Below are 24,711 nucleotides of genomic sequence, written 5' to 3'. Positions count from 1 at the left end.
GATGTGACAAACGGGGGATTGTGACTTCAGGTGAAGAACCGGCAGCAGGAACAGATGAGATTTAGAGTACTAAGGTTGTGTTTTTGTGCAGATGTTAGCAGTAGAGAATAAGGGACTAGGAATAAAACACATGATTATCTAGGCTAAAGAGAACTGACCTGGTTGGGTATTTCATAAGGTATCAACTATTTAGGAGTGTCTGGGTGGTTCAGGCAGTCAAGTGTCCAACTCTTGATTTCGGCTCAGGTTATGGCCTCACGATCGAGCCCCTCGTTGGGCTCCAGGCATGGAGCCTGCTTAAGGTCCTCTCACTCCCTCTCCCTCCTCCCCTCCCCCATGCATGCACACATGCATGCTCTCTCTCTCTCTAAAAAAAAAAGAAAAAAGGTATCAACTATTTAAATTCCTAGCTCTCCAAAGGTTACAAAGTAAGATACAATTTTCAGAATAACAGGAATAGGATACTGGAGATGGGATATGGGGAATTGGGTCCTGTTCTTCCTTCCCGAGGAAATTGTTGGGATTCAGGATCATCTTATTCCCCTTATTAAATATGCTTGTGTGTGCTTCTCCCTGGGACCAAGGGAAGAGAACCGTGGACATACATATATGCTGCTAGAACACCACACGCTCCCTGGAGCTTTGACAACAGGTTACTCTGTGCACCTACTATATAGTAGTCTTTCTGCTCTGGGCCCTTCCCTTGCCGTGGCCCTGGTTAGATAACTCATGTCTGCTGCTTGTCTGCTACCCTGGCCACTGAAGAGATATTGGAACTCTTTTGGTTGTGACGAAAGTCTAATCGAAAAATTATATATACACACACACAAGGAGAACTTATTGGTTCAGCAGTATACTTGGAAAATCCAAAGGAGAGAAGTTTGTTTCTGGCGTGTGTAGAATCCAGAACACAGAAAATAATGTCATCAGCATCTCTTTTCTCCCTCTTATGTTCTGCTTTTTTAAGTGTTGGCTTCATTCTCAGGCAACAAAGATGATCCCTGGCAGTCACTAGTTTGTTTATTCCTTAGACTCGGAGAAAAGTTGTTGATTCTCTTTTGTCCCATAATGAATCTGAGGAAGGACTCTAATCAGCTAGTCTGGGTCAGGTGTCCACCCCTGAGGCTGATAGTTGGGGGTCACAGTACCGGTCACCAGAATCACATTGTAAGTAGGATGGAAGTCCCAAACAGGATGGGATGCAGGACAAAAACTCAAAACATCTCCACAGAAAATTAACTACAGGTTGGAGCGTTAGTCTCCATAAACCAAAGGCATTGAGAGTCAAATCTGATCCTGCTGTAGTAAGATTGGCTTCATGTGTGCGTGTGTGTGTGTGTGTGCATGCGTGTGTGTGTGTGTGTGTGTGTGTGTGTGTGTGTGTGTGTGTGTGTAGAAGATCCATTTTGTGACTCAGAACTGCTACTGTTCCTTTCTTCACCGAGATTGGTTCTGGGACAGATGGAACTGGCCCTGCAGAAGGCTCTAACATCAATGACTACAGCTAGCAGAGCTGGGGCAAAGGCTAATCATCCATTCCTTGGAATTTTGGAGTTGGAAAGTGTTCTAGTGCCCATCGAATGCCCCCTGTTCTGTTTGGAGGAAACTGGCCCCAGGCCATAGCCTGTGCCTTTCCAACCACTTGCCCTGTATTCTTTTTACTCTGCCATTCTGATTCGTCCCTTCTTTTGTGGCATTACACCAAAAGAATTTAGAATGTGGTGTAAAATATAGAAGACTTCTACTTTTGTTGTTCATATTCATATTGTCTGTCTCCACAGCCACCAGTCGGCAGGGACCAGCCTGCTCAGCTCCACTTTGCACTGTCCCAGCTTTGTGACCTCCCATTTGTCTCCTATCTTTAGGGCATTTCAATTTTCACTAGTATTGTCCCCTGAAGACATAAGCAAAGGACGAGGTCAGAGCAGTCAGTTGTATTCCTTAGTAGTAGCTTTGATAAGAGGCTTTGGGGGAAGAGGTTGAAACTAATGGCTGTAATGAAATTTTGGGTTCTCTAAAGATTTCATTTATCTGTGCTGTGGGTCTCCCCATGAAATGCATATCTGTTCTGTGTCTCTGTGCACATAGTTTGCATATCATAGTAACATCTATTACTGAAACCTTGCTGACTTCTTAAACTGGGTAGAAAACTGTGAAACTCTTTGAGAACATAAAAATATGGGATGGGGCAGGGGGCCCATAGCTCCAAGTATTGAATGAGAGTTTGTTGGGGGGGGGAAACACAAGAAAACAAAATGCGAGAATAGAAAAGATATCCATCAACACATACGAAAACTACAATATATCTTTTGCCCTTCTTCAATTTAGTAGAAATTTAATAGGTGTTAAAATTCTTTTTATCAAAGAATGTATTTTAGCCTAGCATTTTAGAAGCCTTTTGACAAATTCATAGATAAAAGGCCTGGTCAGAATGTTACTTTTCATTTTCAGGCGTTGTGAACTGGAATTTTGCATAATTTTCCTGGGAATAACTGTATTTCTTAACATTTTAAAGTCTTTTAATAAAACAAACAAAAGAAAACCTCTTACTTTTCCTTGGTACTCCTCATGCCCTTTTATGATTCTTAAGTATATGTTAACTAGTTTCAGATGTGTTTTGTTCTCTGACTCAAAATCAGCCCTTTATTTTAGAAAAAGAAATTGTGTAATTAGTACTTAATTGCTTTGGATATTTTGGGGCATTTAGAGGAGAGGGTAATTAAAAGGCCAGAGAAATTAAACTTTCACAGTGTTCTTTAAGTATGTGTAAATTCCTGTTTTAAATACCCTGCAAAGGCAGGCCTGACAACCTAAAAATAAATGAAGACCTGAGTTGCTTTTAAAAATTTAACCTCAGTTTTATCTGTGGATGCAGTTTCATTGATTTTTTTAAAATTTCAATTGGAGAGAGGACCACTGAAATGCTAGAAATCGAGAGATTATGTAGTTCATTTCCTTTTCAGGCACATGTAACCTAAATACTATCAGACAATGGCCATCACTTCTTCCGTGCTTTAAGATCTTCCAGCAGGAAAATAAGAATTTTTCCCCTACTTCATAAGTGTCACACATGATCAAATTTAATTAAAAGAGGTATATGGTCTGTTAGGACCAACTAGAATGTGGTTGAAGCAGGTTTTTACCTGTGTCTTTAGCTATCCAAGAGGCCTAGGTCTTGGTGAGTCATTTAACTCCTCTGGGCCATTTATATCATGTACAAATTGGAATACTGGACTAGTAATCTCTAAGACTTTTCAGGCTCAGAAATACTGTGGTTTGTGAGTCACACACATTATCTAAAAAATCCTGCATTTTGTGGATCTTGAGGCTAAGAAGGCTGCTTTAAGCAAGAATATTCTGTTAATTTTGATAGTGAATGCTTGAACTGTGACATTAAGCAACTCAGTAGTTATGAAATATATTGGGTATTTTTAACATGTACCTTAAATCTGAGCCTTACTTCCAATTTCCTATATTCACTGCATAAGATAGGTACACAGGATTGGAGGTTGATTTCATATTGATCTCCAACATTTTGGGAAGCTGTACTGAAAGTGCTGTTTTAAAACATTGTTATTCCTCTTTTTGGCCCTTTCTAGTTAATTTTATTCTTTTTTTTTTTTTTTCCCCACTCAAAGTATGAGGTTACTTAAACAGTCAGTTTTCCATTTGGGAAGTTCAAAGAATCTTAAGTAGCCATTTGGCTCCATTATGTACAAAGAGCTATAAGAACCTCGATGAAATGTATAATTCTCAAGGAAAATATAGATTGCAAAACTGACTGTAAAAGAGATAAAAATCTAAACAGATTGATAGCTATCAAAGAAATGGGAAAAGTAACCAAAGGGCTGCCCACCAGAGTAGCACCAGGCCCAGATTGTTTTCTGTGAGGAATTCTACCCATATTTTAAGGAATGGATAATTCCAATGTTATTTAAAATACTGTAGATCAAAGACAAAAGTAGAAAAACTTCCCATGAGTGTTAAGGAAAGGGAGGCAGTTCCTTCTTTGATGATCAAGATGAACCTCAGAGCAAACAGTTGGGACCAAGGATGAAAGATAGCAGTAAGAGGTATCAAATAAAACCTTGAACTTTGGGCCACATTTTTTTTTTTTTTTTTTTTTTTTTTTTTTTGTCTCTGTGTCTTGTTGATTAATGGAAAGTTAAATCAGGAGAGAAAATTATTAAGTCAGTCTAGTTAGGCTTTGTAGAAGGCATGGATATTCTTTAAAATGTACTTGTATTTTATTCAGTTTAGCTTTTTGAACATTAAATACAAAGCATATGTTGGTGGTAAGAGTGAGGCAATGAATAGGTTTTAAAAAATGAAAAGGAAACATTTCCCGTTCTCAGACTAGAGGCTTCATGCCCGGTCTATGGAAAATAGGGAGTAAGCACCATAAGACAAGGGAAGGAAGAAAGAGTGAAGCAGAAGGGAAGCAATGTGGGCTGATGATTGAGCATAATCTCTAGATCATGGAGTTGGAACCATGACAAGATAGTCAGAATGTAAATCCATACCCAATGGTTTGGGTAATCTAGTGGTAAGGAATCTTTTTAGGCTGGGGGGCCAGGAAATGAGCATAAAGACCAGGAAATCAGGCCAGATGGATGGGGCTGACCTTAAAAATCTCCCCATAGGATGATCCATGATAGAAACTTCTCCTGGGGCCTAAACCAGGTGAAGAAGGCCACCTGCTCATAATGCTACTCCCTATTCTTGTGCTGTCATTTCCTCTGAACTTTGCCCACATCATTCTATGGGCAAAGTTAAAATAGGCAGAGAGGGAAAGGTTAATACCTGAGGTCCCTGGGTGGGGGAAAACACATATTTTGGAACAATGCTGGGAGCATTTGAAAACAGCAAACCCCCTCGGGCGTAAAGTTCCTCTTAAGAATGTAATAGACACCATCTACTCCCCCTCAGGATCTCCTCAGGAATTTGACAATCAAAATACCTAACTAAAAAAAGTATCCATAAAACTTACGTTACACAAGGGACAGTATGACCAGTTTGACTCCTCACACAATGGAGTCAAGCCAATCAGGAATGGACAACCTAGCACCTAGAGTTATTCAGCCAGTTAGGGTAGAACCTGAGAAGGAAGGAGGGGGAAGGGAAGGGGTGCTGACTAGAACCTTGTACAACAATGACCCTTGCCTAAAGTAGCAGACATTCATTTTCAAATGGCCCCTCTCTGTAAAGAGAGCTTTCCTTCTATTCTTACTTTCTAATCTTATACTCTAATAAACTTTTTCCTGCTGCTCATTTTGTGTCCACCTCTTCATTCTAAGCAGCGAGACAGCGAATCTCATGTATTGAGGTGAAAAATCCTGCAACAATTCTCTCTTCCTTTTTTGGGAAATCTAGGATGAAAGAAACAATGTGAAGGTTGAAACAGGAATGGTAAGGCAGTGAGACTTTAGTAAATAAAAGAATGGGGTAGAGACCCAATAAATAACATGGTATTTCAGACATGTGGAATAACCTCTTTACTCTCAATATATATATATGATATCACTAGTGGTGACACAGACTTCTAGAAGCTATCCTTTGGGTACAGTTACTATCGGATCAACTTCCTACTGAGAAGGCTGGGGCGGGGAGGGGGGGTGGTGGCGGAGAGGGGGAGAATGGAGTGAGAAAGTTCATGGTTACACTTGAAAGTTCTCCACTGAAAGATGGGAAGATTCTCTAGCCTCACCTGATGTTTTCTGCCCATGGTTTAGGGGTGTGTGTGTGTGTGTGTGTGTGTGTGTGTGTGTGTGTACTTTCACATTAAGTGACAGCGTTTCAATTGTAAGTATTGTGTTGGTAATTTTGGTGCAGTGAACAGGAGTGCAACATGTACCTCCAAAGGGGTTTTAATATGTGCATTTGGATTGGTTGGTGACCTTTGAAATTTTGTTTTGAGCTGCTGTCAGAAACATAATCATTTTTCTTTCTGAAACAGATTTTAACATCTGCAAAGGTTGATCAAGCTAGGATAGTTTTAATGAAATATTAATCTCTGTTTTTTAATGTCAACCCAGCTTTGAAAACTGTTCATCAGCTATAGTAACATCACCTCAAGGCACTTGAGTTGCTTTTAATAAATGTCTTTTCCAGTGAATATTCTTGTTGTGGCCAGTGTATCGAGAGGATAAAAATTTTTCCCAGTCTGGTTCATCTGCAGTCCAGTCTTCCAAATTCTCTTGTTTTTAAAGTAAAATTACTTAAATTTGTATTTTCTTATCTCAGTAGTTAAGATTTTTTATATTTCAAGGAGGGGAGATTGTTGTGAATTCTGGCATTAATCCTTCAAAGTCTGGATAAAGGACATTGGCTTTTAACAAAATTTAACTTAAATATCTAGTTTAAATATGTCTTGTCATTAAAAGGTTATTTACGTTTAAAATGCTGACCTTTCAAGATGTACACAAGAGTGTTCTAAAACAGAGTTTCTGAACATTGGCCATGAAACCACTGTCTTGGGCTGACAAATGGATTGGAAATAAGCTACCCAACACTGGGAATGGGCCATTAATTTTAATCAAAGGTGATGCAGAAAGGCGAATGGGATGCATGACAATGTCAACAGCCCAGTAGGTGTTAAGAGACCACACAGCCTTCCTTGTTACTTGGTTGGGCCATTAGTTGAGGTTGGGTGAAGACAGAAAGCCATGTCTGGAATTGAATGACCAGGTCACTCCAAAATCTAATGGAGAACTCTTCATTTCAGAAATCACATTGTAATGCCATTAGAAGTCAAGGACAGCATTTAGAAAATATTGGAAGTTTTTTTTTTTTTTTTTTTAAACCAAGCACCTTTCTAGTTTTTTCCAACTTTCTCAAGCCCCCTGTTTTCCTGCTTCCCTTCCTTCTGAATGGATCATTGATATTTACAGAGGATCAAGAAATCGAACAGACTTACAAAAAAAATCTCAAAGCCTGTTTGCTTTTCAGAATTACATATTGTTAGTTGTAAAACTCTGTTAAATGCCAGAAACAATAGCATACCAAAGGAATTAAGCAGGGCAATTAATTCTCTGTAGTGATCTTATTGTCCTTGTCCCTTTCTGTGTTCTTGTGTGTAGGGATAGTTTTACTAATTGAAACTAAACTTTCTTAATTGCTCTAATGAAAACATTTGCTTTATAATTGTAAAGGCCACTGTGCTTGTGCCTCACTGTAAATTGCCAATATTGGCTGATAGCATTAGTGATATTCATAGTGGTGAAAGCCTTTTCTTTTAATCAGTAAGTATATTTCATTATTTTGAGTATTTTCAATTACAAAAAAGGTAGCAGATGACAGCTTGAATTAATGATATTTATAATAAAGACATAAAAATGCAGAAGGGACAAAGAGGCATTTTTTTTAATCTATGCTTCAGGTTTGTTAAGAAAGTTCATTTATTCTGACACTGCATTGCATGCCTAAGAAAGATATGTATGACTGCATTAGTAATTTTTATACATTTTTAAGAAAAAAAAAGCAATTATATTGCTGTCTTGTTAATGGAACACTGTTAGAAGTAACAGTATTTGTTTTTCCTGTAGATGAAGATCAGCTCCGTGCCAAGGGTTATGACAAAACACCAGACTTTATTTTACAAGTTCCAGTTGGTAAGTCCTTAAACTCTCTTCTGCATTTTTTTTTATAGAGAAAGGGGGTGTGTTTCCTCTGTAGACTTTTTGTTTTGTTTTTTACTTTTTGTTAATATTAGCAAATGTAGCCAGAGTAGATTAGCTTTAAATGGGTGAAATTGTTGGAAAGGATTGTTTTACAATTACAGACAATAATAGATTCAGAAGAAATCTCTGCCTTGAAAACGTTTACCTCAATTTGGGAACTAAGCATATCCTCTGAAGACATTTGGGGTGCCATTTTCAAGTCATCTCTCTCAATTCTGAATTTTTCCACGTGGTTCTGTTGAGAAGCCAGGCTGGCTTGCTTTGGTTTGCTTTCCCGTTACTTGCCCACTTACAGAGGCAGTGTCAAAGTAGGAGAGGGGCTTTCGAAGAGGATGATGTAAATCAAAGGGATATGATTATTGCATTAATGTTCCTCATAAGGAACACATACGATGTGTTGTTTTCTAATTACATCCGTAGATGACAGTGAGGGCTAAGCCTCCGCTTGCTAATTTGAAGTACAGAGAGGCCTAGACAGAGTTCAGTATTTTCAGTTTTCCCTTCTCTTTGCTCTGTATTAGTAATGCTTTGTCCCTTAGCTGTAGAAGGGCACATAATTCACTGGATTGAAAGCAAAGCCTCATTTGGTGATGAATGTAGCCACCATGCCTACCTGCATGACCAGTTCTGGAGCTACTGGAATAGGTAAGGTCCCATTATTTTTCTCTTAAGATAAACGATACTCAGCTGAAATCTCATTAGAAAAAATATTTTGTTTAGCTGGTAAAAATGCTCGTAGCCTTTGTTTCTGGTAAGTACAGAGACTTGATTAATGTATTCATTTCAGATAATTTAAACTTCTCTGCTTTCATAATGTTGCTTCATTTTTTAAAAGTAAAAATCTCTGCATAAGGTCAAAATTAGTATATACTCCCACATTCCATTTTATAGTGATAATATTGGCATCACTAAAACCAGAAGTAATAAGATATGGGGCATATTACGATATCGACACTAACTTTTTTTCTTTTTGATGTGAAATTTATGCATACTCTCAGACCTTTAAAAATACCTTACCCTTAGCTCTGTGAGGATAGTGTACAAATGATGTGAAAGATCAAAATGATTTACCTTCCAACAGAAAACAGTTTACCTACCAACTTCAAGGCATGGAAATCTTAGTGATTAAGGGAAAAGGTCGGAGGGTCGGAGGGGAGGATGCTTTTGTTATTGAATACCCACCGTTCAATATGTGCCTGGGCCTCCACATTCTCTGTTAATCTTCACAAGGAAGTTACTTCTCCTACTTTATACATAACTGATTCTCAGAGAGAAAGTATATGCCTTACAGTTAGTTATCATGCATTTGTCTTTCTCACTCCCAAACCCATGCCCTCTCCAGCGCCTCTCTGTAGTCATTTATAGTACCACTGTTGAAACGTTGGCTTTTTCTAGTATTGAAGTCCCAAGTTTTCACACCACACATTTCCCCCCCCCTTAGAACAGGAGGTAGGGCAAGCAGTAACCTTCCTAGATTAACTCTGTTCCTCAGTCACTGGCCAAGAATACAGTAAGACAACGACACTGGCCCAGATCATTAAGGAATGAGACAGTAACATCTGTGGACAATAGTCTTGTCCTGGGGAAGAAAACAAAACAAAACAAAACAGTGACAGGCTACAGAATTTGGTATCATATTGTTACTCAGCTTTACGAAAGGCCAGCAGACCTCGTCCGTGACAGCTGTGCTAAACTAAGCCCACTTTTTGCCATGGTAACAATGATCATGACAAAATGCTGAATGTAATGGCTTTCTTGATTTTCTTGTGTAATTGTGCGTAGCATCCGAGCTTTACTTTACAGGGATGGAGGAGGAAAGTGCAAAATGTTTTAGAAATCAATGCTGCTTCAGCGTTCCCTGTCTTTTATTCAGCCATTATTCAAATTAGTAGTAATGTGGCAAATTGAATTTTAGATTTTTAGCAATTTTCTGAGTTCGAAATAGTAAAGAAAGAATCATCTTTGATGCTATAGGGAAAGCAATGGCAAGAAAATCAAATTGTGTAAGTTTAGTTTGCTAAAGCATTTTTAAAAACTGATAAAATCATTATGCACGGAGACCGTGTCCCCACTTTGGTGCTGGTCAAGCCTTTCATGGGGAACAATTACAAATTGAATTCCAAAGAGTAGAGCTTGCTTAAAAATTCCAAAATCATATTTTCTTTCTAAAATAACTCTACATGTATTGAGTGCCTACTGTGTACCTAGCACTCTCTATTTTAGAGGCTGGTTAAATAATCTAGTCAGTAATCAGCCTTCTATACATTGTTGACCTGGCTGGAGGACATGTGAGCTATAGATAATTTAATACAGTTGCCTTTGGACTGGATTTTAGATTATTCTGCTGTGTGCTACTTTTTCTATTTCAGTGATGCTTTACTTACATGATTATTGGTTTACATTCCCTAACCATTTTCTTTGAATATACACCAGCTACTGGGCATGATTCATTTAGGGCATATTGTGTGATAAAGGAAAAGTAGCCCTTGGTTTTGAATCATTCTAGGTCATCCAAGGAGAAAATACTCTACACAGAATTCAGTAGTTTTACCAAATGTCTGCGGAGAGGCCAAGAAATGGAAGTAGTGGTGACATCCAAAATGGAACACAGAGGCATTGACTTGGACATAAAATTTTGATTATAACAGTGACACAAACTCACCAGTGATAGGGCATTTTGACTTAGCCCATTTATGAAAGTATGGAATCCTACTCTTTATATTTAGCCTCAACATAACTCACATACTAGTTGCTAAAATTGTTGAGAGTGGAAAAAATCATCTCTCCCACCTGTGGATAGCCTTTCAAGGAGGCTGTTGGTTGGTTGGCATTTGGGTTAATTGCTTCATTTGTATAAGCAGCCTCTAGTTAACATACGCACTGTTATCAAATTGTCACTTTTTTATGTATGTATGTATGTATGTATGTTTATTCATTTTGAGAAAGAGAGGGGAGAGAGCTTTACGAGCCAGGGAGGGGCTGAGACAGAGAGAAAAAGAGAGTTGGGGGTGGGGGGAGAGGGAAACAGAATCCCAAGCAGGCTCCATACTCAGCACGGAGCCTAAAGTGGGACTCGATCCCACGGAACCACGAATTCATGACCTGAGCAGAAATCAAGAGTCTGAAGCTTAACTGACTGACCCACCCAGCACCCCTGTCACACTATTTTTAGATTAAACGTCGGATTTTATAAGAAGACTGTTCAATTAATATTTGTAGAATTGTGACCTTGTATAAGCCCTTTTTCTCACATAAGTAATTACAGAGCCCTTAGTTCTTAGCTTAATGTTTCTAAAAGAGTTTTCTTTTTTTATATAAGTTGCTATTCTTACTCATTCTTTCAGCACCTTTTGACAATGTTGATCATACCCTGTGTCTTTATTAAAATGTCTTTTCTTGACTTCCAAGAGGTACTCTAGTGGGTTGCTTCCTACCATTCCAGCAGCATACTCTGTCTGCTTTGCTGGCTTTTCCTCCTCCCAGCTCCGTGGGAAGAGGGCCCTGGAATTCAGTGCTCACCCCTCTTCCCTTTGCCCTCTACATTCACTCCTGCATGCTCCCTTGGAGATCTCATCGGAGACTATGGTTTTATATACCACCTCTATAATAGTATCTCCTAATTCTTGCTCCCAGTCCTAATATTTCCTCTGAGTACAAATTTGTCTCTGCAACTGTCTGTTCATGTCTCCTCTTGGATATCTAATGGCTATTTCAGACTTAACAGGTCTGACGTTAAGCCTTTGATTTGCCTCCTCAGGCTCATTGCTTCCCCCGATTCCTCCCAAGATCAATTAATGGCATCACAGTTTGCCCAAGTTGCTCAAGCCAAAGACCTAACCCATCACCAGCCTACCCAAAAGTCCTCAGCTCCATCTTTGCCATATCTCCAATCATGCCGCAGCATCACCTTCTTACTTGGCATCACCTCGCTGTCTGTCATCACCTCTTGGACGGTTGCTGGAGCTTCCAAAGTGGTTTCCATACATTAACTGTTACCGTCCTATAGTCCGTTTTTCCTACCCTAGCTAGAGTGACTGTTGGGTAATACAAATCAGATTGTGTTGCTTCCTGCTCAAAACTCCTCAGTGGCTTCCCGTCATGTTTAAAATAAAACCCGAACTCTTTCACATGACATTCAGAGCCCTGCATGATCTGGCCCTCCACCACCCCCAGTTATTTGAACATCTACCTCTCTCTCTCTCTCTCCCTCTCCCCTCAACTAAGGCTCCCTCTCCCTCTTAGACTTCTGGGGCCACACTGGCTTTCTGGGCCTTCCTTAAATCTACACTGCTGATTTCTACTTCAGAACTCTTACTCTGGCTAATTTGTCTGCTTGGAGTTTTCTTCATTTGAATCTCCACATGGTAAACTTTTCACACCATTCAGGTGTCTGCCCACATTTCCCCTCCTCAGGGAAACCTTCCCTGACCACTCAGTCTAAAAGGCCTCACTTAAGTCATCTCTCCCTTCTCACTTAGTTGGACCTTTGTTCCTAATATTTATCCCTTTCTGAGGGAAAGAATAAACATTTAAATAAGCATCAATTTGTTTGAATACAAGCCTGTATTAAAGGGGTTTTCCTTTTGTATGGCTATATGTAGTATGCCCCTCATTCCTTTGTAATCAAAGCTTCAGATATTTTCCCCGGTTTAATTAACCTCAGAAAAATCTGAATTTCGAATGCCATCACCTTCCCTGAAGCCAAAGATATTGAGTACAGAACATAAGCTGCCTCTCCCATGAGCAGGCCCCTATCCCAGGTATGAACCTTGATTAAATAACTCCTCAAGCTGCAAGTCTCTACTTCTGTGGAGTTAAAGGAAATAAAAAAGGCCTCTGAGAAGCAGCATCTGGACCATAATACAGCCCCAAATTCTATAAGACTATATATACAATTGTATAGAAAATACATACAGGGGCGCCTGGGTGGCTCAGTCGGTTAAGCGTCTGACTTCGGCTCAGGTCACGATCTCGCAGTCCGTGAGTTCGAGCCCCGCGTCGGGCTCTGTGCTGACTGCTCAGAGCCTGGAGCCTGTTTCAGATTCTGTGTCTCCCTCTCTCTCTGACCCTCCCCCGTTCATGCTCTGTCTCTCTCTGTCTCAAAAATAAATAAAAACGTTAAAAAAATTTTTTGTTTTAATTAAAAAAAAAAAAAGAAAATACATACATGTTGGGTGCCTGGGTGGCTCAGTTGGTTAAGCACCGCCTTCAGCTCAAGTCATGATCCCGGTTCGTGAGTTCGAGCCCCACACTGGGCTTTCTCTGCTGTCAGCACACAGCCCACTTTGGATCCTAGTCCCTTCTCTCTGCCCCTCCCCCACTCCCCCACTCGTATGTTCTCTCTCTCTCTCTCTCTCTCAAAAATAAAAGTTTAAATTTTTTTTAACTTAAAAAAAATACACGCATATTTACACACATACACACAGATATCCCATATACATACGATTATAAATATAAATTGTATAAAAACCATACTTCCTTATGCAATCAATACCCCAATAACCTTTCCATTCTACTTCTATAGTCAAAAAGTGACTTCCTTGACAATTTGGCCAGTATTACTAAGTATATTTTCATATTCTGGTGGTGACAGGTTAAAAAAAAAAAAAGAAAAGAAAATAAAAACCAATTCTATAATCTGAGTCCAAATTACATGCGTGGGTTCTGTATATACACGTGGCCTTTCAGAGACATAGGAGTAGACACCCTGTGCTCACTTTTAGTGTTTGGAGATAAAGTGGGTCCGTCTGAATGAAAATTTTAAGTGATGCTAAATATCAAAGATCTGCCAGCAGCTAAGGCAGCACGTGAACAGTGCCCAACAACTCCTGATCAAGAAGGTGGGAACCCCAACCACAAGTTCAGCCCTGCCATCTGCCATTCTGGACACACTCTGGCACACTGTCACCAGTGGCATCTATTACAAACTACAGTGCACTTTGCATGTATTACCTCTTTATTTCTCTCAAAGAGGATCGAAACTTACTGACTGGCAAGGACAAGTCAAAGTTTTGTTTCAACATGATTTTCCAGTGTAGTGATCCTTGAAACGATGGGAGGAATCTCTCCTGTTCTTGAGTTTGAATCCAGGCTATGCCACTTTCCAGTCCCATGACTAGGAATGACTTGCTTAACCCTCCTGAGTCTTTGTTTTCTCCAATAAAATGTCAGTAATCCCATCTTGACCATGTCGTGATGAAGACCAGTTATTTAATACACATATGCCACTTTTTAAAAACTTTTTTTTAATGTTTTTATTTATTTTTGAGAGAGACACAAAGAACTAGTGAGGGATGGGCAGAGAGAGAGAGAGACACACAGATTCCGAAGCAGGCTCCAGGCTCTGAGCTGTCAGCACAGAGCCCAACGTGGGGCTTGAATTCACAAATTGTGAGATCATGACCTGAGCTGAAGTCGGACGCTTAACCTACTGAGCCACCCAGGCGCCCCACACATATGGCACTTTTGAAGCACCTAGTGGTCAACAAATATTCATTCCTGTGTCTCTTTTTCCTGTATATCACTGTCTGATGGAATTTAAAAGTGTTCCGAGTGGACATTTGTATTTACTTTCTCTGCCAGATAAACTCCTCTTCAGCTATTCAGCTTGGCTGACGTGTCTTTGGGAAACCTTCCTGCATTCCAGGGTTGGGTTTAGTACCCACCCTGCATTCTGCTGCTAAGTTCATAGCATGTGTCAACTATTGAAATTTCTTGTTGACTTGTCACCTTCCTCCAGTTAATATTGAGTTTCATCTTATCTCTATGTTTTATCTGCCATCAAAATGCCCAGAATCTGGTGGAATGCCTGGCTGGTGGTGGTGCCAATAGGTGGTCAGTAGATATTTATTTGACCAAATGAATGTATGGGTGAATTTTTTGGTGCATGGCCGACGATAACATTTTGAATCCTCCATTAAGGATTTTCAGATACTGTGACATTATACCACAATAGGGCCCAATTTTTTTTTTCTTTGAGAATGCCACTCTAAGAACTGAGAAAAATGCCTCATTTTTTAAAAAAAGCTTTTCCAGACTTTTCAGATGTATAGATTTTCTCAGATCTATTTCGTCAACTACAGCGTATTTACGTAAGGAGTTTTAAAATAGAACACAACTGATAACTAAAAGGCAAACACATATTATAAAGTTTTCTAGATAAATATTTATAATCTCATTACTTGCTTTCACAAAACTTGAACCAAATCTCTCATTTGAGATTTGACATGGAATGCCTTAAGAATCCTGAGCAGAAGATACTTTGTGGTTTCTTTAGGGGATACATAAAACTTGGGCCCACCCTACATTCCAGTGGCTCGGGGCAAGAGTACATATGGAGCCCTGTATACCATGAGCCTGAGGATTTAAGGTTGTATATCAAGTTAACAAACAATAAAGTGTATTTTGTCCTATAGGAAGATTTGCATTAAGAATTCCCAGCCTCCGTGGAGATCCAGACTGCATATGACAATGGTGGCATCGTTGGTCCCGCTGCATAGTTCACCTCTCTTGTTTTCCTACCCTTGGCCCAGTCCTACCTGTGGGAAACTGTCAAGCACACTGCATTCTGCACATCCAGTGCCGTGCACATTCCCGCAAACCACTGCCCTTGGCATCTTTCAGGGCAGAGATAGACACTCTGGTGGTCCGCCACCTTATCAGTCAGATGAACCCGAGAGAGAGGGCTATGCAGGCCTTGGGGGTGGTCTCATGGCTAGTTGATCAGGAATTTGTCAGGTCCATGGTGCATGAAGTGTGGCCTAGAAAGAGATTGGGGGAATAGACATCAAGTGAGGGATGTCCCCTTGGTCCTGAAGACTCCTTACCCCACGGGTTAAGATATAACCATAGGGTTCCAGAGCAGAATCCGCTCAAGTTCTGGGCCAGGCCATGAACCCTTCTTGAATGATTCTAAAGAACAGTATCAAAGGAAGAAAATATGTGTATTTTCCAAAGTCATTTCTTGTACTGGTGTTAGGAAATAGGGGAAATGAGCACCAGAGGCAATATGGTCTTGATCACATTTATGTATCACTGAAAAGATTGAAAGCTGAGTTCCATATGTCAGATTTTTGAATCGTTGGCTCCACAGAGTCTACTCTTCTGGAGGCAATGCTAAGCTAATACCTTCTGCCACAAGAATTGATCTGACTGTAGTTCTTACCTCTAAGTATATTTTAAAGATTGGTGATTATAGTCTATGGTTTAGCTGTTGCTTTCTCTGGTCTGTGCTACCTTGACAGGTGAGGCATTTTGAATGGGGCTGCCCACCGTTAGACTTAAAGGAAGGTACTTTTCAGAGGAGGGCTAAAGTTTTTCCTGTATTGAGATACTTCCAGGAAGCCTGCAATTAGCCAAATCACCGATTTCCAGTTATTTCAGTCCTGTTAAAAACAAGGCTGAGCACATCTGTCTTAAGTTGGATGTGCCTCAGCCGCAGAAGCTCTTGTAAACCTTCAATTACAGCAGCCTCGGAAGGCACTCCTGCCGTATACTAACAAGTAGTCCATCAGCGACAAGAGACAGATCGACTAATAATTAGCAAAAGCACTGAAGCGGGCTCCTCTAAAGGTAAAATATAATAATTTGCTTTTCCAACTCTCATAGTGGGGATGGTCGTGAGATATTGATGTTCTGTTGTTCCACACAAATACTTGACACTGTTATTAGCTGGAGAAACCTTGAAATGTTTCAAAAGGACGAAAGATGTGTCTGCCGTGTATATAGGACTTTTATAAGAATGATTTCTCTCGTCACCTCTTTTTCTGCATTTGGAGAGGGAAATGCAAGAATTTTCCCCCACCAAGGAATACATATTTTCTGCTGTTGTTGTTTTTCAATGTTGACTTAATACGAAACTGAATGAGAAATAGAAATGTTTCTTAGGCTTTTCAAGTGATACTTGCAATAAAGAGACAGTTGTTTAAAAAAAACTGGAATGGGTTGAAGGAATAAAGAGAAAGAAAATAGACATATAAGGAAATATCAATGAATTATGGTTTCTCAGGAAGCTGTCTTTCTGGTTACTGTCTTCAAGCATGCACAAGATTTTTTTGTGGAGGAGGGGGTGTTGGCGGGTGGCCAGTGTATAGAGAGAGCATATTGACCAGTTTTCCAAAATCAGGGTACCAAAAAATTGTTGAAAGGATGACTCCTCCTGCTGACCCACTATGATAAAATTAGTATGAGTCACATATGGTTCAGAAAAGTTACCCCACACCAAACTCACAAGCAAATGATTGGGTGGTCATTCCAAGGATGGAAACACAACCATTATGATCATCCAGAGAGAGTGAGGGAAGCATAATAGAGACGCTGCCAGTAGGGAGTGACTCAGGAGCATGGATAGAGTCAGAAGCCCAAGAATCCATTTCTGAGATTCATTCTAGAATATTGGAGAGCAGGTTGAAACTGATGCTAAAATGGCTCAAGGATCTAGGTCAGTGATTCTCAAGTGTCACCGTGTATTGAAATCACATGAGGGGCATTTTAAAATACTGATGTGGGCCAGGACACCTGGGTGGCTCAGTTGGTTAAGCATCCAACTTCGGCCCAGGTCATGATCCTGCGCTTCATGGATTCGAGTCCCACGTCAGGCTCTGTGCTGACAGCTCGGAGCTCAGAGCCTGAAGCCTGCTTCAGATTCTGTGTCTCCCTCTCTCTCTGCCCCTCCCCTGCTTGCACTCTGTCTACCAAAAATAAATAAATGTTTAAAAAATTTTTTAAAAAGTAAAATACTGATGTGGGCCTTCTCCCTGGAGAACTGATTTAAGTGATGCTGGGTAGAACCTAGACTTGAGAGTTTTTCTTTTCTTTGGAAAACTTGAGGCGATCATGCTAATCTACATGCAGCACTGATGGTAAATTCTTTACCTAGCCTTGATTTGCCAGCCAGCCCTCGCATTCGTAGCCTGTCTGCTTTCAAACAGTCTTGATAAGAAAAATAAAGCTTTAAGAAATAAAGGTTCGGGGCGCCTGGGTGGCTCAGTCGGTTAGGCCTCCAACTTCAGCTCAGGTCATGATCTCACAGTTTGTGGGTTCGAGCCCCACGTCAGGCTCTGTGCCTGGAGCCTGCTTCAGATTCTGTGTCTCACTTTCTCTCTCTTACCCTCCACTCACACTCTCTCTCTTTCTCTCAAAAATAACTAAACATTTAAATAAGTAAGTAAATAAATAAATAAATAAATAAATAAATACATAAATAAATACATAAATAAGAAATAAAGTTCAGGTCAGCAAATGTTTCACAGGCACTATGTCAGTCAGTAAGGACCCAACCTGCTTTTGTGGAGCTTATAGTAGGGGTTATGGTAAGGCCTGAGGCAGTAAACCACAGGGACAGCACCTGAATCCACATCCCCCTCTGAATTCACACCTGGGTGCTTTCTGCTCCACCAGGCAGTTTCCTGTCAGTCGTGGTGATAAATCTGTTAGTAAAGGCTACTTTACTCAGTTAATGGGTTTGCGGAGCTGAACTGAAAAGCTCTCCGGCATATGTGGTTTAGATTATTTACCTTCATGAGGTTCGAGAAAAATAGGCCACATGTTCTCCATTGCTTTCTCAAGAGCCCTTATTCTGTATTCAAAGCGTGTATCTGTAGGATTATTATGAAAGCCTGTCAGGGGTGCCTGGGTGGCTCATTTGGTTCAGGTCCAACTTCGGCTCAGGTCATGATTTTACGGTTTGTGTGTTCAAGGTCCGCGTCGGGCTCTGTGCTGACAGCTCAGAGCCTGGAGCCTGCTTCAGATTCTGTGTCTCCCTCTCTCTCTGCCCCTCCCCCCACTCACATGCCCTCTCTTTCTCTCTCTCTCTCTCTCTCTCTCTCTCAAAACTAAACATTAAAAAAAATTTTTTTAATAAATAAAGAAATAAAAGCCTGTCACATATACTACTACACCCAGAATATAATTAACCCCTAAGTTACTGGATTTGAAGCCCGCTGAATCAGTGAAGTCATTTTGTATACGGTTCAGATTCACAAATTCTGACTGAACTGTCTAAAAACCAGTCTGAATCCAAAGAGAAGTGGACTGTGGAACATTTGATAAGAAATACATGTTTTTGTTTTAAATGGAGTTCATGTTTTGTTTTGCTTTTCTGAATTGTAGTTGGTTGCACATAAAAAGTAAGTCTATTTTAATAAATAAGTTTTAAAAATAGCTTTATGGATGGGGAGGGTGGGTGATGGGTATTGAGGAGGGCACCTTTTGGCATGAGCACTGGGTGTTGTATGGAAACCAATTTGACAATAAATTTCATATATTAAAAAAAAAAGAAATCATTGCATTTATATATATCAGTAACACAGAAAAAATTTAAGAAAAAGATACTATTTAAAGGAATACAAAAAATCCAAATACCTAACTCTATGTGCAAGAAGTCTATGTAGAAAATTGTAAAATATCTTTTAGTGGAATTAAATGAAACCCATCAGTACTGAAAAAAAAAATAGCTTTATGGAGATACAATCGACATTATAAACTGCATATATTGAAAGTATACAATTTGACCAGTTTTGACACATGTGTATATAAATTCATAAAATTATCACCATGGTGTGGATACTAAGCATACCTACCACCCCAAAAGTTCCATGTGCCCTTGAGAATCCTCTTTCTCAACTCCTTCACTTCTCTCTGCACCCAGGCAAACACTAATCTGACTTCTTCACTATACATTATTTTGCATTTTCTAGTGTTTTCTGTAAATGGAATCATAGCATGTACTCTCTGTCGGGCCTTTTTTTTTTTTTTTGGCTGAGAAATATTCACTTGCATAGCTATACGACTGTTTGTCCATTCACCTATTGACTTAATATTTAAGTTGTTTCTATTTCTTGCTATTGGTAATAAAGCTCCTTTGAATAGTCATGTAAAAATATTTGTATGGTTTCATGTCTCTTAGCCAAATACCTACGAATTAAATGGATAGGACATACAGTAAGTATATGTTTCTACCTGTTTGCAAAATAATAGTTTCGGGCATTCCTCAACTTCCTCACCACTTGGTGTGTTCAGTCTTTTTAACTTCAGGCTGTCTTAAGAGTTTTGTGTTAGTGCCTCAGTGTGACCTTAATTTGCATTACTATAATGACTAATATTGAAAATCTTTCTGCATCCTTATTTGCTACCTTTCTTCTTTGGGGAAATGTCTGTTCAAGTCTTTGGCTAATTTTTCAAGTTGTTTCCTTATTGTGTTTTGGTAGTTTAAAAATAATATTCTGGGTATGAGTCTTTTATCAGATGTGTGATCAGATATGAAGTATTGTCTCCTGCTCTGGGGCTTGTCTTTTCATTCTCTTAACAGTGGCTTTCAATTTAATTTTAATAAAATCCAGTTTAACCATTTTTCTTTTATGGACTATGCCTTTGATGTTATATCTAGAAAATTTTAAAGATTCAAAGATCTAAAGAACTCACAGGGATGTCTGGCTGGCTCAGCTGGTGGTGCATGTAACTCTTGATCTCGGGGTTGTAAGTTCGAGTCCCACATTGGATGAAGAGAATGCATAAAATTTAAAAAAAAATCTTTTGAAAAAATAAAAAATCGCAAAGATCTTCCCCTTTTTTCTAAAAGATTTATTTTTAGATTTATATTTAGGTCTAGCATCCATTTTCAGTTAATTTTTATATATGGTATGACACATGGATCAAAGTTTGTTTTCTAGCGTATGGATATCTAATTGTTTCAGAACCTTTTGTTGTAAAGACTATGCATTTTCAACTACACAGCCATTGCACATTTGTCAAAAATCAATTAATCATTTATATGTCGACCTTTTTCTAATTCTCTGTTTTGTTCCATTGATCAGTTTGCCTATACCAATTCTATACTATCTTGATTACTAAAGCATTATATTTTGGAACCTGTGTAAGTCCTCCAATTTTATTTTTCATTTTCAAAGTTATTTTTGTCTATTCTGTGTCCTTTGCATTACCATATAAATTTTAGAATCAGCTTATAAATCTCCCCTAAAAAAGTCTACTGGGATTCTGATTGAGATTACATTGAATTCAGAGGTCCATTTGGGAAGAAGTTATATCTTAAGAATATTGAGTCTTCTGATCAATAATCATGGTATCTCTCCCAATTATTTAGGTTTTTAATATTTTTCTCAGAAATGCCCTATAGTTTTCAGTGTACAAATCTCTCACATTTTCATTAGATTGAACCGTATGTATTTTATATTGCTTGATTCTATTAAAAGTGGTAGTTTTCATTTCAATCTCCCAATTAAAATGGAAGTTGATCTTGTATGTTGATCTTACATCCTCCAACTTTGTAAAAGTCATTCTAATACTTTACTTTTTTGGTAGATTCCAGAGGATTTTCTACGTATACATCCATGTCATTTGTACATAAAGACAATTACACTTTTTTCAATTTGGGTGCTTTTTTTAAACTGTACTGGCTAGAATCACCTATACAGAGGTAACTAGTGATAGAGAGCATACAGATAGAGAGCATACATCGCCTTGCTCCTGATGTTGGGGGAAAGTCATTCAGTCTTCCACCATTAAGGATAATGTTAGCTGTCCGTTTTCGTAGATTTTCTTTATCAGGTTGAGGAAACTCCTTTAGTATTCCTAGCTTGCTAAGAGATTTTATCAAAAATGGATGTTGGATTTCATAAAATGCTTTTCTGCATCAAGTAAGGTGATCATATGGTTATTTTTTAAGATGGTCATATGGATCTTTTTAATCTGTTTAAAATGGTTAATTACAGCGATTGATTCCTGAATGTTACACCAACTTTGCATTCCTAGGTTAAATTCCACTTGGTCATGAAACAACAAGAAAGGATAAAAATACTCTTTTTTATATCTTGTTGGATTTGATTTGTTGAAGATGTATCAAGAATTTTTTCACTTACACATTTATGAGTGATATTGGTCTGGGGCTTATTTTTCTTGTTAAAGTCTTTGTCTGGTTTTGGTATTAGAATAATGCTGGCTCATAGTGTGAGTTAGAAAGTATCCTTTCCTCTTCAATTTTCTGGAAAAGTTTGTGCAGATTTGTTATTATTTCTGTCTTAACTGTTAGGCCGAATTTCCCAGTCAAACCATCTGTGCCTATTTGTTATTGTTGTGGTTGGAAGGTTTTTTAACTACAAAATTGGCTTGTTTAATAGATGTAGGGATGATTCAGGCTGGTTTTTTTGTTCCTTTGTTTTTTGAATGAACTTTGGTACTTTGCCTCTTTCAAAACAATGTGTTCATTTGATCTAAGTTGTACAATGTGTTGGGATAAGCTTATTCAGAATATTCCCTTTTTCTTTTAATAACTGTAGAATTTGTAGTGATGTCAACTTTTTCATTCCTGATATTGGTAATTGTATCTTCTCTCCGATCAGTCTTCCTAGAGATTTATCAATTTTATGGTCTTCTGAAAAAACCAATTTTTACTTTAATTGATTTTTTTTCTATTTTCCTTTTTCCCTTTCATTGATTATTTCTCTCTGTATTTTTTCTTTTACTTAAAAGAGTTTCAGTTTCTCTTCTTTTTCTAGTTTCTTAAGGTGGAAGACTGCGTTTATTAACTTGAAACCATTCTTTTTTCTAAGACAGGCAATTTAATGCTGTAAATTTACCTCAAAGAACTGCATATTCCACAAAATTTTATATGTTGGGTTTTCATATTTAGTTTGTTCCAAATACTTTCTAATTTTTCTTTTTCATGTCTTCTCTGATTCCCAGGCTATTTAGATGTATGCTAAATATTGGGAAATTTTTCACATATCTTCCTGTTATTGGTCTCTAATGTAATTCCATTGAGGTCAGACACAAAGTTGCATCCTTTTAAATTTATTGAGATTTGTTTTATGGCCTAGACTATGGTTATCTTGCCAAGTGTTTCATGCACACTTGGAAGTTTGTTCTGTTGTGAGTGGACTGTTCTGTAAGTGGCAGTTAGGTCAAATTGGTGATAGTATTGTCCAAGTCATACATGCCCTGATCAATATTCTGTGTATACTCAAGGGAGACCCAGAGATAGTCTCTGGAATTCTCTCTCTGTGCAGCTGTCTTCTGCTGGTATTATGTCCTACAGACTCTAGCTGCCTGGTCTTCCCATTCTTCCAGTTCCGTCTCCTCAACTCAGACCCACTGAGCCTCACCTAGGTTCTTCACCCTCACTGAAGTTCTTCGTCCTCACACTGCAGTCTGAAAACTCTCTCCAGGAAATAGGCTGGGGCAAAGGACTTACCTTTTTTGTTTCCCATCACTCAGGGATCATTGTCCCTCATTGCTTGATATTTGTCATCATCTATTTTGTTTGTTTCTTTCTTTCCAGCAGGAGGATAAATCCAGTCCCTCTAGCCCCACTTGGCTCCAAGTAGATGTCTCTCATTAATAGCTTTTAACACATAGTTTTTTTTTAAATTTTTTTTTCAACGTTTTTAATTTATTTTTGGGACAGAGAGAGACAGAGCATGAATGGGGGAGGGGCAGAGAGAGAGGGAGACACAGAATCGGAAACAGGCTCCAGGCTCCGAGCCATCGGCCCAGAGCCTGACGCGGGGCTCGAACTCACGGACAGCCCAGAGCCTGACGCGGGGCTCGAACTCACGGACCGCGAGATCGTGACCTGGCTGAAGTCGGACGCTTAACCGACTGCGCCACCCAGGCGCCCCACACATAGTTTTAACATACTGTAAACAGTTTGTCTTGTTCAGTGTTAACCTTGTGATCTTATTTGCTATTTAAGTTACAGATTTCATTTTTATCATAAACATTTTCTTAATCATCAACTATGAATAGAATAATTTATGGGAGAGGATTGTGCACACCTTCAGGTTTTTCTTTTGTGCTCTCTCTCTCTCTCTCTCTCTCTCTTTCTCAAACAGACTTCTAGGTCTCTTTCTTCCAGGATCCTTAGAGTTGAAATGGAATTTTCAGTCACTGCTTTTTGCCCAACAAAGGGAAAGGAATTAGTATGGTCAAGGCCAAAGATCGGGTAATAAGTGTATGGTTTTTAGAAGGCACCTTTCTTCAATCATCTTCCAATAGTACTTACCAAGGGCTTCTGCTGCCATTTGGATAGACATAGAGCTGGCCGTCTTTTGCTGAGGTAGAGTCCTGTTCACAGAAGTTATGCCTTTTCTCTTGCTCTTCTCTCCCTCTGCATTGAAGAGATACAGGTTCCCATTTCTGAGCATCTTTTGCAATTTGGTATCATTCAAGAATCTCCTGGGATGGGTGACTTATAGGTGATGAGGCCGTGTTGCCCTAGTTTGCCCTTGCTCATTCTCGTCGCCCACATGTGGAATATGGAAAATGAGCCATGAATATAATTTGCATGTCTCATACTCTTCTCATAAAACACAGTCATATGTGGATACATAATAGCAATGGTAAACATCCTTTCCTTCTCATTTCTAAGTGACCCTGGAAGTCGTATTCTCGTAAAAACTAAACTCCTAGTATGAATTCCATTTATCCATTTATTCCATTTAACACAAGCAATTTAGATTCTTTTATGTTTTCTTGCTTTCTCCTTTACATTCTTAGCCTACTTATGATTTATGAATTCCATTCTCTTGTTTTGCTCCCTTTCCTACCTGAATCACTAACAGCGAGATATTTACCATTTTGTTCACCCTTATTTTCTCACAGGGACTCTGCCAACAAGTTAACAATCTTGTTAACCCCTTTGTAGTTCTTATATATTCCTCTTTGCCATTTTCTTCCCTTTTATCTCTAGCAGCTTTGCTAACCACCACCACCTACACATTTTAAATTTAGTCGTATAGCATCCCTCATAGCTCATTCCAAGTGATCATAAATTCAAAATTAATGCAAAATTCTTTATTTAGCCAAAAGAGTTTTTTTAATTCATAAAGCTCATCAACTTATGTAGATATGAGTCTATCATTTTCATCCCAGATAGCTTCAGCATAATACTTTCATAGCACTCTATATTGATTATGAAGCTGGCGAAAATGAAGTTGTTGGTTATGTGCATAGGCCAGGTGTGTAAAACCATACTGACTTGGCACTGGACCAAAATTTCGATCAGTTCCAGCTGTCTCTC

General features: G+C 38.9%; 1 protein-coding gene across 7 annotated transcripts in view; it reads left to right on the top strand.

Moving 5' to 3' along the window:
* CDIN1 (CDAN1 interacting nuclease 1) overlaps window positions 1-24,711 on the top strand; it is a 273,955-nt gene that overhangs the window by 104,166 nt on the left and 145,078 nt on the right. For 6 of the 7 annotated variants that reach the window (XM_019442633.2, XM_019442634.2, XM_019442630.2 and 3 more), the window contains 2 exons: window positions 7,545-7,610; window positions 8,219-8,324. In XM_019442633.2, coding sequence (XP_019298178.1) covers window positions 7,545-7,610; window positions 8,219-8,324 — 172 coding nt within the window. The remainder of the gene's footprint in view (window positions 1-7,544; window positions 7,611-8,218; window positions 8,325-24,711) is intronic. The other variant, XM_019442635.2, reaches the window with a different exon arrangement.

Source organism: Panthera pardus, unplaced genomic scaffold, assembly GCF_024362965.1.
Source record: "Panthera pardus isolate Hobbes unplaced genomic scaffold, ASM2436296v1 HiC_scaffold_24, whole genome shotgun sequence".
NCBI lineage: Eukaryota > Metazoa > Chordata > Mammalia > Carnivora > Felidae > Panthera > Panthera pardus.
Note: the sequence above shows the minus strand (reverse complement) of the source record. Positions and strands in the feature narration are given on the sequence as shown.